Source organism: Dasypus novemcinctus, chromosome 4 (assembly GCF_030445035.2).
Source record: "Dasypus novemcinctus isolate mDasNov1 chromosome 4, mDasNov1.1.hap2, whole genome shotgun sequence".
Classification (NCBI taxonomy): Eukaryota; Metazoa; Chordata; class Mammalia; order Cingulata; family Dasypodidae; genus Dasypus; species Dasypus novemcinctus.
In genome coordinates, this window is record NC_080676.1 from 7,575,529 (window position 1) to 7,590,600 (window position 15,072).

Genomic DNA, 15,072 nt, shown 5'->3' on the forward strand with positions numbered 1-15,072 from the left:
TTTTCATAAAAACTCACCCCATAATTGTATGACAAAATACTACATGAATTTATACTCTATTATTTTAGGATCTACATTATTTTAACTGATATTTCATATGAACATAAATAAACTGTAATATTATTAATTTTCTAAAGTAGTACAATTTAAAATTGTTTATGAATATGTAAAAAAGAATGGGAAATACTAATAAAATTTTTTAAGTTCAAATTTTAGAATTTAAGGAAATCTGAAGGACAGTGTCTAAAAAGACACTATTGTTCAAGGAAGACATGTTATTGAGAATTAAGACAGACCAAAGGAAGAGTATAACCAAAGCAATGCAACAAGCACCTCTGAAGACATTTTACTATAGGGGCTAAGCACTTTGTTCCAAATGAAGACACTTTGGTTATCTTTATTTTAGTATATTCTTCTAAGGTTTGGAAAGGTAAATGGAATATCTGTATTTGTTCCATATTTAGTTTTAACCAGGATTCAATTCTTTGCTATAAGAAAGATTAAGATAGTACTAGAATTATTTTTTTATCCCTTCATTCAGTATGAAATTAACCAAGTCAATGTTTTTAGCTAAAATATTTTAAAGATGATGTAAGGAAAATAGATTTTCTACTTATGTTATTAGGATCTACATATTGTTTTCCAGTCTTTTAGTCTGAAATAATAATGGCAGTAATCCAATGTCCATCAGAGATGAATGAATAAACAAAATATGGCATATACATGCAATGGAATATCACTCAGCATTAAAAAGGAATGAAGGGGGACCCCAGGAAGATGGAGGATTAGAGAGGCAAAAGGATCACCTGTCTCCCAGAAAAACAGCTAGAGGATGGGCAGAGACATTTGGAGGGCTGTTCTGGGGCTAAGGAAACCAGGAGAAGATGAGGTACCATTCAGAAGAGAGAGGAGCAAAAGAAAAGCTGGCTGCAAAAATCCCCTGAGTAAAGCTGTAGCAATAGCTGCTGGTCTCTATCCCCCCACCCTGGAAGCAAACAGCAGGGTGTCTACCATCCCCTAGCAGGCAGCGGTGGACAGAGAGGGAACAAAGTAACCTTAAGTATGTATGTCTGAGACCATCCATCTGGTGGTAGCCTGAAAGCACGAACCAGGAAACTCTTCTTGGACTCACTGCCCAGAAGTATCTTGAAACAACTAAATCCGTCTAAAAACAGTCCATGAGGCCTGGGGCAAAGATGATCAGCTTTAAGACATACAACAGAACACCCTGGAGGGAGGGAAATTTTATTTCAAAAGGAGAAGTGGGAAGATAAAGGATCCCAGTAAACGGAGGAATTCCTAAGAGCATGAGTTAATGCTCAGACAGAAGACAGCTCCCAGAGGACGCTGGGCTTTCATTTTAGGCAGCCTTTTTCTGGAAAAGCTAAACTATAAAGGACAGCATCGATAAACAGAGTTGACTTGGAAAGACTGCTAAATTTATTTTCAGTGTTGGTTTGTATGTTTTTGTTACCTTGGGCACTCAAAGAAATTTGTCATTATCACTAGCTGGTTGCAAACTTAAGGAACAGATTCCTCAGTGACTAAATTTGAGTTAATCATGTTAAAATATTAAAATGTAGAATCTGCAACAAAAGATTACAAGACAAAGAAACAGGAAATAAGAGCCCCTCCAAAAGAATAGGATAAAACATCAGAAACTGTCAATGAAGAAGGCCAGACTTTGAAAATACCAAAGATTTTTAAAGTAAGAAGTTAATGGTGCTCAAACAGCTAAAGGAAAATAAGGCAAAATAACTCAAGAATATCTGGAAAATGACACAGGAACAAAATGAAAATCTCAATAAAGAGACAAAAATTAAAAAGAAACCAAACAGAAACACTGGTGTTTAAGGCCACAACAACTGAAATGAAAAATTCACTAGAGGTGTACAATAACATACTGTAGATGGTAGAAGAAAGCATCAGTGAACTTGACCATAAGACAAGTGAATGATCTCAGCTAAGACGTAAAAAAAAAAAAAGACAACGACATGTGAACAGAGCCTGAGAAAGCTGTGGGGCAGCACTGAGCCTACTAATGCATGCATAATGAGAGTCCTGGCATAATAAAGAGAGAAAAATGCAGAAAGAACATTCAAATAAAAATAATGACAAAACACTTCCCAAATTTAACAAAAATTATGAATATATGCATTCAAAAATCCTAACAAACCCTAAATAGGAAAACTCAAGGAGATCCACACATAGACAAACTGTGGGAGGCCAGAGTAAGACACAATCAGGAGCCAAAAGAGAAAAGCAACGGTCATGACAAAGTGCCCCAATAAGGTTAAGTGCTGATTTCTCATCAGAAACCATAGAGGCAAGAAGGCAGCGGGGCAAAATAGTTAAAGTGCTAAAAGAAAAATAACTGCCAATCAAGACTTTTATATCTAGAGAAACTTTCTTTAAAAAATGAGGAAGACATTAATACATTGTTGGATGAACAAAAGCTGAGGGAGTTTGTCATAATCAGACCTGCCCTACAAGCAGTGCTAAAGGGAGTTCTTCAACTTGAATGGAAAGGACACTAGACAGTAAATGAAAGACTATAAAGGACCATAAAGAAATAAAGATATCTAGTAAAGGTAACAACATGGATAATTATAAACATTAGTATTAATATACTGTACTTTTGGTATGTGTAGCAGTTTGATATAGTTATGAATTCCCAAAGCAGATATTGGATTATGTTTGTAAACTGGTCTGTACCTGGGCGTGATTAAATTATGAGTGGGCCATGTCAGTAGGGTGTTGAGTGCCCACCTACCAAGGAGTGGGAACTCATAGATAAAAGATATGGCAAAGGACAGAGTTGAGGGTTTTTGATGCTGGAATTTGATGCTGAAGCCTGAAGCTGGAGCCCTGGGAAGTAAGCTCACAGAGGAAAGAGAAGTCAGCCCCAGGAAAAGAGAACACTGAGCCCAAGAAGAAGCAAGCCCTTGGAAGAGAAGAACCCTGAACCCAGAGAGAAGCAAGACCCTGGAAGAAAGGAACCCAGGAAGCCTGAACCTTTACAGATATTGGCAGCCATCTTGCTCCAATACGTGAAGACAGACTTTGGTTAGGGAAGTAACTTATGCTTTATGGCCTGGTATCTGTAAGCTCCTACCCCAATTAAATGCCCTTTATAAAAGCCAACTGATTTCTGGTATTTTGCATCAGCACCCTTTTGGCTGACCAATACAGTATGTAATTATACTTTTCATGTCTAATAGGATCTAAAGTGCAAAGGCCTAAAATAAGGATAAATCTGAGACAAAGAAAATATGAAAATATAATTTTTAACAAAACAACAAAATTGGGGGAATAGAGGGGTATAGGACAAGAATATGCTATTGAATTTAAGTTGGTATCAAAGCACATGAGACTCTTAAAGGATACTAAAGTTATCTGACAAACATACAGAGAAGGAGATGGAAAGGAAGTCAAAAAGATTCACTCAAAAAATCAAATATATATGAAAATAGGCAGTAATGGAAGAAAGGTATATGACCAAAAAAAAAAAAAAAACAAATAGCAAAATTGCAGAAGAAATCATGCATTATCAGTAGTTACTTTAAATATAAATGGATTAAATCCACAAAAGTCAAAAGGCAGAGACAGGAAGAATCATCAAATGCATGCAGAAGGGTAAGGGACCCCAAACAGTCAAAATCCACTTGAAAGGGAAGAACAGAGTTGGAAGAGTTATGTGCCCCAATTTTAAAACTTATTACAAAGCTACAGTAATGAAAGTGGTGTGGTATTGGAACAAGGACAAATGTATAAACGAATGGAATGGGACTGATAGTGAAACTGAGAGACCAGAAATCAGCCCTCATATCTACAGTCAACTGATTTTCGGTAAGGTTGTCAAGCCCACATAATTGGGAAAAAATAGTCTAACAAATGCTGCTGGGAAAACTGCAAATCCACATGCAAAAGAATAAGAATGGGCCCCTATCCTCAGATCATATCCAAAAATTAACTCAAAATGGATCAAAGACCTAAAGATATAAGACTCCTTGAAAAAAGCATAGCGAAGCATCTTAAAGACACTGCATTAGTCAATGGTTTTAGACATATACAAAAGCACGAGGAATAAAAGAAAAGAAAAATGGGACCTCATCAAAATAAAAAACTTTTGGGCATCAAAGAACATCACCAAGAAAGTATAAGTATTAATACAGCCTAGGGTATGGGATAATATATTTGGAAAACATATCTGATAAGTATTTAATATCCAGAATATATAAAAGTGTTATAACTCAGAAATAAAATGATGATTTAAAAAAAAAAATGGTCAAAGACTCAAATAGACATTTTCCCAAAGAAGATATATAAATGGTCAATAAGCACATGAAAAGATATTCAGATCATTAGTCATTAGGGAAATGCAAAACGAAATTACAATGAGGTACCATTTCACATCCAGTAGAACAGCTATTATTTAAAAAACAGGATTTCAAGTAATGACAAGGATATGGAAAAATAAGAACCCTTGTACATTGTTAATGGGAATGGAAAATAGTACAGCTCCTTTAGAAAACAGTTTTGACAGTTGTTCAGAAGTTAAATAGAAAATTACCACTTCTAGGTATATACTCAAAACAAATGACAGCAGGGACCTATTTGCATACCAGTGTTTAGAGCTGCATTATCTACAATTGCCAAAAGGTGGGAGCAATCCAACTATATCATCAGCAGCAGATTAGATAAACAAAATGTGGTATATACACTCAATGGAATATTATACAGCCATAAAAAGAATGGATTTCTGATACATTATACAACATAGATGAACCATGAAGACATACTGTAGAGTCAAACAAGCCAGGCAGACAAGGACAAATTTTGTGTGATCTCACATATATGAAATAATGAGAATATGCAGATTAACAGTAAAAAATTAGAATACAGATTAGAGGGGCAGGGGATGGGGTGGGAAATAGGAAGTAATGTTTACTGGGCTTAATTTCTGTGCGGTCAAGGTAAAGTTTTGGTAATACATGGTGATGATGGTAGCAAAGAATCTTGAATTTAATCACCACTGAATTGTACTTGAGAATGTTTTAAAACAGGAAAATTTAGGTTGTATATATAAGAATAAAAAACCAAAGGAAAAAAACCAACTGTACAGCACAAAGAGTGAACCCCAATGTAAACTATGGACTATAGTTAATTATATAATAATAATAATATTGGTCCCTCAGTCGTAGCAAAGTACCACACTAACACAAAATGTTATACACTATGCTTGTAAAGGGGAGGGACAATATGGGAACTGTGTACATCATGAAGGATATTTCTGCAAACTTACAACTACTCTGTTAAAAGCTACTTAAATCTAGTTATATGTTATGTAGTATTAATCAAATTAAGATCTCTTTATTTGAAACTCTAAGAGTATTTCAAATATTCCTAAAGCAAAATGATTAATTAGAAGTTGGATAGAACACAGTAAAATAAACACCACTAATACTGTGTTCAATAAACAAGTTACATGCAGAAAAATAAACATTATTTGTTTATATGTTGAAAAACCTAAGATAAAAAGTTATAGCAAATTAAAATTTCTATTTTATGTTGCATTTTGTATTTCCACTGCAATGCTGTGCTGCTCATTAGCATTTTTGTTAATAAACTATTAACTCTTTTTTCGTGTATTTTTTGTTTGTTTGCTTTTAAGGTACCAAGTCAGGGATGGAACCCTGGACCTCACATGTGGGAAGCAGGTGCTCAACCGCTTGAGCCACTCCCCTCCCCAACTCTTTGTACTTTTTAAAATAAATGTATTTATTTATCCCCCTCCCACTCGTTTGCACTTGCTGTCTGCTCTTTTTTTTTTTTTTAAAGATTGATTTATTTCCACCCCCAACCTGGTTGTTTTTGCATTGCTGTCTGCTTTCTGTGTCCATTCGCTATGTGCTCTTCTGTGTCTGCTTGTCTTCTCTTTAGGTGTCACTGGGGATTGATCCAGGGACCTTCCGGAGTGGGAAAGAGGCAATCATTCTCTTGCACCACCTCAGTTCTCCAGTCTGTTGCGTCTGTTATTTGTCTCTCCTCTGTGTCTCTTTTTGCTGCATCACCTTGTTGTACCAGCTCTCTGTGTGGACCAGCACTTTTGTGTAGACCATGACTCTGCATGGGCCAGCTCGCCATGTAGGTCAGCTTACCCTCACCAAGGGGCCCCGGAGATCAAAACTTCGACATCCTACATGGTAGATGAGAGCCCAATCGCTTGAGCCACATGCACTTCCCTTGTTTTTTTTTTTTTTTAGGAGGCACCAGGAACCGAACCCAGGACCTCCCATGTAGGAGGAAGGCACCTAAAGCCTTGAGACACATCCTCTCCTGCTTGTTCTGTCTTGTGTCATCTCACTGCACTAGCTCGCTGCTCCAGCCTGTCATGCAGCTCGCTGTCTTGCTTGTCTTCGTTAGGAGGCATCAGGAACCGAACCTTGGACTTCCCACGTGGTAGGGTGGGCGCCCAACTGCTTGAGCCACATCGCTTCCCTCTTTGTACTTTTGATACTTTCAATGAACTCTTCAAGGTAGAAATCATCTTCTAACCCTTTGTGTCCCTAATGCATGCAGATATTCAATATATAAACACTGAATTAAAAAATGAAAAATTCTCACTAGCATGTTTATATTAAAATTCTTTTTTTTTTTTTAAGATTTATTTATTTAATTCTCCCCCCTCCCCGGTTGTCTGTTCTCTGTGTCTATTTGCTGCGTCTTGTTTCTTTGTCTGCTTCTGTTGTCGTCAGCGGCAACGGGAAGTGTGTGTGGCGCCATTCCTGGGCAGGCTGCACTTTCTTTCGCGCTGGGCGGCTCTCCTTACGGGGCGCACTCCTTGCACTTGGGGCTCCCCTACACGGGGGACACCCCTGCGTGGCACAGCATTCCCTGCGCGCATCAGCACTGTGCATGGGCCAGCTCCACACGGGTCAAGGAGGCCCGGGGTTTGAACCGTGGACCTCCCATGTGGTAGACGGACGCCCTAACCACTGGGCCAAGTCTGTTTCCCTATATTAAAATTCTTAATCAAAGTGGTTCTCCTAATAGAACAAACAGTACAAATATAATTAAAGTACTGAACAAAACAGACTAGGTTAATAAGTCACAAATAACCTTGCTTAGGTGTCTTTGGGAAGAGTTTTAAGAGATATATCTAAAATAAAGTTTCCTGATAAACCCAACCCAGCTACTAGAAATGAACCCTGTCTTACGACTAGCAGATCATCCAGGTCAAGGGGACCAGCTTACACAGATACACAGGAAAATACACTCAGACATATACATCCCACCTGTTTTCCCAAACCTTTTACTTTATTTCTAGTTACTGAGGATAATCAATGTATGACTTCTTCCATGTATCTGATGATATTAGTTACATGGGAGTTATTTAACAGAAAAGCTGACAAGGTGGGACTAGACTCAACAATCAAGTGGACTGTGTTACATGCCCCATGGTCACCGAAATGAGGTGTAGTGCAGAAAAGAGTTCATGGAGCTGATTGCTATAATCCAAAAAATAATATCCACTTTGTTCATTTCATTTGCTTTGCTTAAGAATTATCACACTGAGTCAAACCCATGGACCTTTTGCTCAGGATGTCTCTGACAAAGATACCACGTAATGTGTCATTACATATTATATTCTCAGATATGTACTTTACAGGTTAGGGTCATGTACCAAACACCCTTACTTTCACTGGATTTATCTTCCATTTCATGAGATAAACCTTTATTTTTTTTTAAGATTCATTTATTTATTTATTGTCTGCTCTCTGTCCATTCACTGTGCATTCTTCTGTGTCTGCTTGTCTACTCTTTAGGAAGCACCAGGAACTGATCATGGGATCTTCCCAGAGTGGGAGAGATGTGCTCAATCTCTTGTGCCACCTCAGTTCCCTGGTTTCTTATTGTCTCTCCTCTGTGTCTCTTTTTACTGTGTCATCTTGCTGCGCCAGCTCTCCACTTGGGCCACTTTGCTGCATGGGCCAGCATTCTGCTTGGGCCGGCTTGTCGCGTGGGCCAGCTTGCTACACAGGCCAGCTCGCTTTCACTAGGAGGCCCTGGGAATCAAACCCTGGACCTCCCATATAGTAGACGGAAGCCCAGTCACTTGAGACACATCTGCTTCCTAAGGTAAACTTTTAAAAACACATTTTAAATCTTCTTATAAGATAGTGAGTTTCCCAAGTTTTCTGTACACCTTTGAAATACAAAAACTTAAAATATGAAATTTTTGTCTTCCCTTTCTTGTATATGAAGAAAAAGATCCATACTATAATATCTTCTTTAAGATAGTCAAAGATCAAACAAGTAAGTAAACACCTTGTACTTGAAACCTTGCAAATAAGTAGCAGGTTGAATTTCACTGTTCTCACAAGAAAAACAGCTATATTTGTAATTATAGTGGTTTTATATTCAGAGCCTCAACCAAAAAACACATTTTTTATTTTATAGGCACTCACTGGATTTCTTTGAAAAAGGACCCTAAGAAATCATTAGAATTTAAAAATGTAACTCTGACACTTACATCTTAGAGCCAAACCTGTTACGTCAATCACAGAATATAAACTGTTCATGTCAGAGAAAGTTAAATATTACAAAAAATGAAGAGACCTGCTATAATTTGGTGGATGCAAATTAAGACTCTACAGATCTACTATAAGTAAATATTCTAAAAACCTCGTAATAAACTAAGAAGAGAGAACCATGGGTTTGCTGTAAAACTGTACCATGATTACTTACTGAGCTACGAAAAGCACAACAATGAATACTGACAGGGTAAAAGCAACTAGGGAAGTAGATGTGGCTCAAGCGCTGGCCTCTCACCTACCACATGGGAGGACTCAGGTTCGGTTCCGGTGCCTCCTAGAGAGGATGAGCAAGACAGCCAGCTGACACAATGAGCTGGCACAACAAGCTGACTCAATGAGATGACACAACCAAAGAGACACAACAAACAGGAAGTGGAGGTGGCTCAATCTATTAGGTGCCTCCCTTCCACAAGGGAGGCCCTTGGTTTGGCTCCTGGTGCTTCCTAAAAAAAATAAAACGAATAGCTAGCAAATGCAAACAATGGGGGTGGGGGGGATAAATAAATCAAAATAAATCTAAAAAAAAAAAAAAAAAAGAAAAGAAAACTACCAGAAATGTGAAGGGAAGCTTAGCAAAATACAGAATCTTATAATATTTTACAAAACCCAAGACAATAAGCAATACAAAGTTATATTGTACACAGTGTAACGAGAAAACATTTTCATCACCCATCAATAAATAACCTGTTGAATACGTTTCTGTTTAAAGATACCTTACTTAATATATAGCTGATTGTAATTAGACAGCAGAACTGTATCAGTATCATTTTTCTGATTTTTATGACTGTACTATGGTTATTTAAGAAAATGACCTTGTTTATAAGAAATTCACACTGAAGAATTAAGAGATAAAGAGGTATTAAACATACCACTTAACCTTGAATGATTCAGGAAAAAACGAATTCATTCATACGCACACAGAATGATAAAGCAAATGTGTTAAAATGTTGACAGTCAGGAAAGCTAAGGGAAAGATATGGAAGTTCACTGCACCCTTCTCACAAGTTTTCAGTAAGTTTGAGATATTAAAAAAATAATGAGAATACGGTTGATTTTTTCTTTCTCTAAATTTGAACGCTGTAAGGTTTCTAAATCATTCCACTAAGAAAAGCTGCTGGTGGATGAGCAGTACCTCTGAACTAAAAGATGAGTCAGTCATCTGTATTCCCCAAAGTCTGCCACTGAGATTTTGAAACTCAGGTCTCTATAGGAAGAGGAAGAGAGTAAGACAAACTTGACTTACAATGTAGATGTTTTAGGTTACGAGAGGGTTTCTAAACCTTGGTGCTACTGACATTTTCTTGTTGGAGCTGTCCTGAGCACTGTGATCTCAGAGCAGCATATCTGATGTCTACTCAACAGACGCCAGCGGCAACCTCCTTGCAGCTGTGACGACCGAAAATGTCTCTAAACATTGCCAAATGTCCCCAGAAGAAGGGGAAGGTAAAACAGCCACAGGTTACAGACGAAAACCTGCCAATTCTATCATCATCATTAAAAAAAAAAAAAGCATGTTTCCTATCCTATAGACTCCTGAATCTTGGCAACCATCTGTTTTGAAAAACGTTAAGAGGTTAAGTCCCTTAACAAGAGATGGGAAATTCACTAATTAATTGTGTGTATATTGAAACAGTGGAATGAGGACATAGTCTCCTCATTCCATGAAGTATCAGAAAAAATACATCTTTTAAAAATACTAATCAGTAACAACTCTGGAAAACAAAGCGTGCCTAACACAGGAATTTTCAACTGCACAGAGCGGAGGAATAAGATCTACTTAAGACCCATCGGGACTGAGATTGCTGTGGGCACGGTTCTGAGGTGCTCCAGCTCAGAATCCCTTCCTCTGCTTGCGCTGAGCTGAGACAGTAGTGACATCAGCCCCAGATTTAGATGGCAAGCATGGATCCGGAGCCTGAAGAAGTTACCTGGTCCTAGAAGGGATGGAAGTCTTCACATCTCCTCCACAACTGGCAGCTCCTCCTACCCTATCTCCCACAACTACAGAGGGCAGTCACAGTGAATTGCAGGCAATCAGGGAGTCTCAAGTGTAAGAGCAGCTAAACTAAGAAATATGAAACATGTGAGGAAAACCAGCACCAGAAAGATTATTTAATTCCTAATGGAGGTGGCAATATAACCAGGAAAAAAAGAAATCCCCCCCTCCAAAAAAAATCCTAATAATGTCACTGTTGCTTGGTTCACTAGATTGATATATTAAAAAGATCATTACACTGCATTACAATTATTGGCAGAAATGCAAAAAGAGAGGAACTTCTACAGTGTAAGTAGAGCTCTAAATAGTAAATCAGAAGACAGGCTAGGAAGGAGATGTATCTCAACTGATAGAGCGCCCGCCTACCATATAGGAGGTCCAGGGTTCACACCATGTGGTCAGCTGGCCCATGCGCAGTGCTGATGTATGCTAGGAGTGCTGTGCCACACAGGGGTGACCCCCGTCTAGGGAGCCCCACGCACAAGGAGTGCACCTCAAGCGAAAAAAGCACAGCCTGCCCAGGAGTGACACTGCACACACAGAGAGCTGACACAGCAAGATGACACAACAAAAAGAGACACAGAAGAACACACAGGGAATGGACATAAGAGAGCAGACAACGGGGGGGGGGGGGGGGGGGGATGATGGATAGAAATAAATAAAAGAAATCTTAAAAAAAAAAAAGGCTAGGTCAGACATTTCCAAATAAACACATTTAACAGTGCTATGATTCTGTGAGAATGAGAAAAACACACATTGTCTCCATTTTGCCTCCTGGCTTCTCAGCAGAATGGTTTTTGCTGGAGACACTTAGAGAGTAGTAACCTGACTGCAGGAGACCAGAATATCAGATTGCAGCTTGGCAAATTTTAGGGAATTATTGCTATAAAGAATAAATAAAATAAAAAATATAATTAAGAACATAGATAACAGAAATATATATATTGTAAAGCAAGTCAACTAAGTAATGCATTTTGTAGACTTGTCGACTCTGAGCAGAAACAATGGGACTAGTGTATACAGTAGAGACTGCTGTTTGCTATTCCACATCAATTCTCCCCTTCTTCCTATAGCACTACAAACTCTTAATTTTAACCTAGCACAAGACTGCCCTCTAAACACTGCATTTCCTGGCCTCACTTTCAGTTAGGTATGGCCATGTAAATAAATTCTAGACAAGTGAATGTGCGCTCAAGTAATGCATACAAATGATACCCTAAAAAAGAACAGGGTGTGTGTTCTATTACTGCTTTTCTTGCTCATGATGGATGGAATACAGCAATGGAAAAAGCTGGAACAACAGTATCAAACCACAAGGTAAAAACTACATGTTAGAATCCCTATATTTTTTATGTAACACTTAAGTAATCTAAGTATCTTTAAAATACATATATTTAAAAAACAAAACAAAACAAACACTACGTTAAGTATGACAGACCACCATGATGGATGAACCTGGGTCTCCTTGACTACAGAGACTGTCCTGCTTATACCTCCTGTTACAAGAGAGAGAAATAAGCAAAATTACAGCCTCCTCATTCAAAGACAATATAATGATGCTGCAGTATCATTCACAGATCAGCTGCTGAACCTGTGCTTGTATCAGAACAGGGCTTATCCACTGAATACAGACCACTCACAAACTGAGCTGCTATTTAACAAAACAACAGAGCATACATACTCATGTACATGATAAGACTGTTCTTGTACATATGAGTTATGGTCTCCCACAAGTACATTACTATAAATGAGATGAAAGTACCTAATGATGCTAATAACTATAATAAGAAAGGGCCATTTTAAACCCATGATACTTACTGATACATTGGCACTATCACTGCTTGCAATCTCAGCTGCCTTTTCAATAATCTGTTTAAAAAAATTTTTAAAGATAATAAATTTTAAGCGTAAATTACTATATTTGTTCTTTGACTATAAAGGACTATATATAGTGTGCCATTTTTATACTTTATATGGGAAACATGAATTTTAAAAGCAAAATGGTATTACACAGCGCATCTCAGCCTTCAGGCTCTAGACAGGCAGGAAACAATGGTATCATTGTAAGGACTGTGAATCACTGGGTGCCCTAAACATTGTATGTAGATAAAATAAACAGTGTCTTGCATATACATGTCAAACCTTTTCTGAAATATAGGTGTGTCCTGTTTAAGAAAATACAAATGCATGTAAGAGATACTAAATGTAAAATGTTTTTGTCAGTATGTTTTTTTTTCTCAAGTAACAGATATTAAAAGTAGAAGTATGACAAAGGAGAGCCTAAAAATTTTTTAAATCATTAGGTTCAGAAAAAGGCTTTCATTCATGAAAGGATGGGAATGAACTAGTCCAGTAGAAATAATAATGTCTAAAGAATCAGGAGTCCAAGTCCTTCAGCTGAGTTATATAACCTTTGGGGAACAATTTCTTTCTCCTCATGTGTAAACTATGGTAATAATTCCCATCTGACTTCATAGGGATGTTGATGGCAAAAATTAGATTATGTTTATTAAAATTAAACAATAACCCTAAAACTGAGTTGAAGAGCAAAATGTATGCAAGTTGTTACAGCAATAAATACTAATTAAATAAAAAGAATAGAATTTGGAGAACTTCCACTTTTTACATCTGTATTATTTGATATTTTTTTACAGTAACCAAATATAACTTGTAAAATTAAAGGACAACCAATAAATATAAACATATTTATACATATTCATACAAAAAGACTAAAATCTCCATCCCAAACTGATCATCTTCTGGCAGAGAATACTGCCAGACTACTTGATCAGAGTTCTCAAGGGATTAGAAAAGTAGAGAGAAAGTTTAGTGACCAGTTGCAGATACCTGGAACAACAAGCAATATTGAAATAGAACATTTTAAGGAAACAGTTCTCTTAAAATATGAATTTAAAATATTTATATTTTCCCAGGATATTATATTAGTAATATATGTTCCAAATGCATCTCATTCGACTGAAAAAGAAACTATAACTGATTGCCGAACACACCATAATAGTCATAGCTAGGACCATTAAATGTATCACAAATAACTATGGCTTATCGTTAAATTCCTATCTAAGGTATTACTAAGCCCTTGCATAAATGTAATAGAGGAGTCAAAATATACCTTTTTCTATTGACTGTATGCTAAAGAATACGGTCCACAGTACATTTGGCATTTCTATTGGAACAATCACAAAATTTAATTTAGTTGGCTATCATTGGTGAGAGAAACACTAAAATAAAATTAAAATGTACCTCTTGAGGGGAAGTAATAGGCTACATCAATTTAATAACGTACATACTGCTTATACCTTTATTCTATAAACATCTGGTTGTGGGGAACATTGAAATACAGTGAAGTTTAGAGGTGAACTAATTTAAGCATTTAGGATAATGTCAATTTTTAAAAGCAGCTTGTTCTCAAATGCATGAAAACAGCTAAAAGGAAATAAATTCTTGTTTTATTCTGAGAATTTGTTCAAAGAGATAGCATAAAAATCAGCACCAATCAACCTAAAACAAGGAACGCTAAACCTAAGGATGTAACAGCTTAGCTCTTAGGTAAATTATCAAAGTTCTCACCAGATTAACTCCTTATTCCAGAGACATGCAACTTGTATACTAAGAAAATGTGTTTAAAAATGGAAGCACTTGCTAAATAGAATCTATGGAAGTAAGAGTATCAGAGGAAATCCTGCTAATAGCAATATGTAACATAAGCCATCTGTTCTATGAATACAGACTCTAACATGACAGTGACTGTCTCCACAGATTCTAACCAATATGCTGGGCAGTCTCACTGAACGTTTATATGTTTAGGGTTGCGTGTGAATACATTTACAGCCTTTTCAAGTTTCAAAGAACTTCAAAGAGTGGTTTTGATATCCTCATTTCATAAATGAGAATGTTGAACTCCAGAGATGCCACATCTTCCATGGTCAGTAATAAAGGCAGGATTTAGTGAAGTTTGTGGAGCCAAAGCCCTCTCTCTTGGTCTAGAGGAGCCCGCACCAAATCTCGATGTGTATTTCTGTTCTCTCCCATTTCTCAGCAAGCTCTGTTCTTTTCCTCCACTTCCCAATAAATTCTTTTTACTGGCCTCATGAATGAACGAATGAAGTCTGTGGACTACCTGCTCAGTATTCTTCCCAACAAACCAAGTTGTTAATGAATGTGAAGATTTGAGAGAAAAGATATATAGTGCTTAAACTACAAACATATAGAACCGGGAACTAATAATTCAATTATTTCATACAAAATGGTCCTTTAAATAATCAGCTTACCTTATCGAAGGGAGGGTAATAATAAGGTTGCTTTTTATTATCTGGGAATTTAATATGCAAAGCTGTTGCATTTTCAGTATATGGATTTGTTTGAACAGTTCCCATTGGATTCAACATTTCTTCAAGTTCATCTAAAACATAAAAGTAATTTTGATTCTTAAGAAAATGTTTTTGAAACTACACTAAA

General features: G+C 37.0%; 1 protein-coding gene across 7 annotated transcripts in view; it reads right to left on the reverse strand.

Moving 5' to 3' along the window:
- The window catches only part of PIK3CB (phosphatidylinositol-4,5-bisphosphate 3-kinase catalytic subunit beta), a 203,427-nt gene that overhangs the window by 51,948 nt on the left and 136,407 nt on the right, over window positions 1–15,072 (reverse strand). For all 7 annotated transcript variants that reach the window (XM_058295060.2, XM_071214544.1, XM_058295061.2 and 4 more), the window contains 2 exons: window positions 14,886–15,016; window positions 12,415–12,465 (listed from right to left, as the gene is read on the reverse strand). In XM_058295060.2, the coding sequence (XP_058151043.1) occupies window positions 12,415–12,465; window positions 14,886–15,016 (182 nt within the window). The remainder of the gene's footprint in view (window positions 1–12,414; window positions 12,466–14,885; window positions 15,017–15,072) is intronic.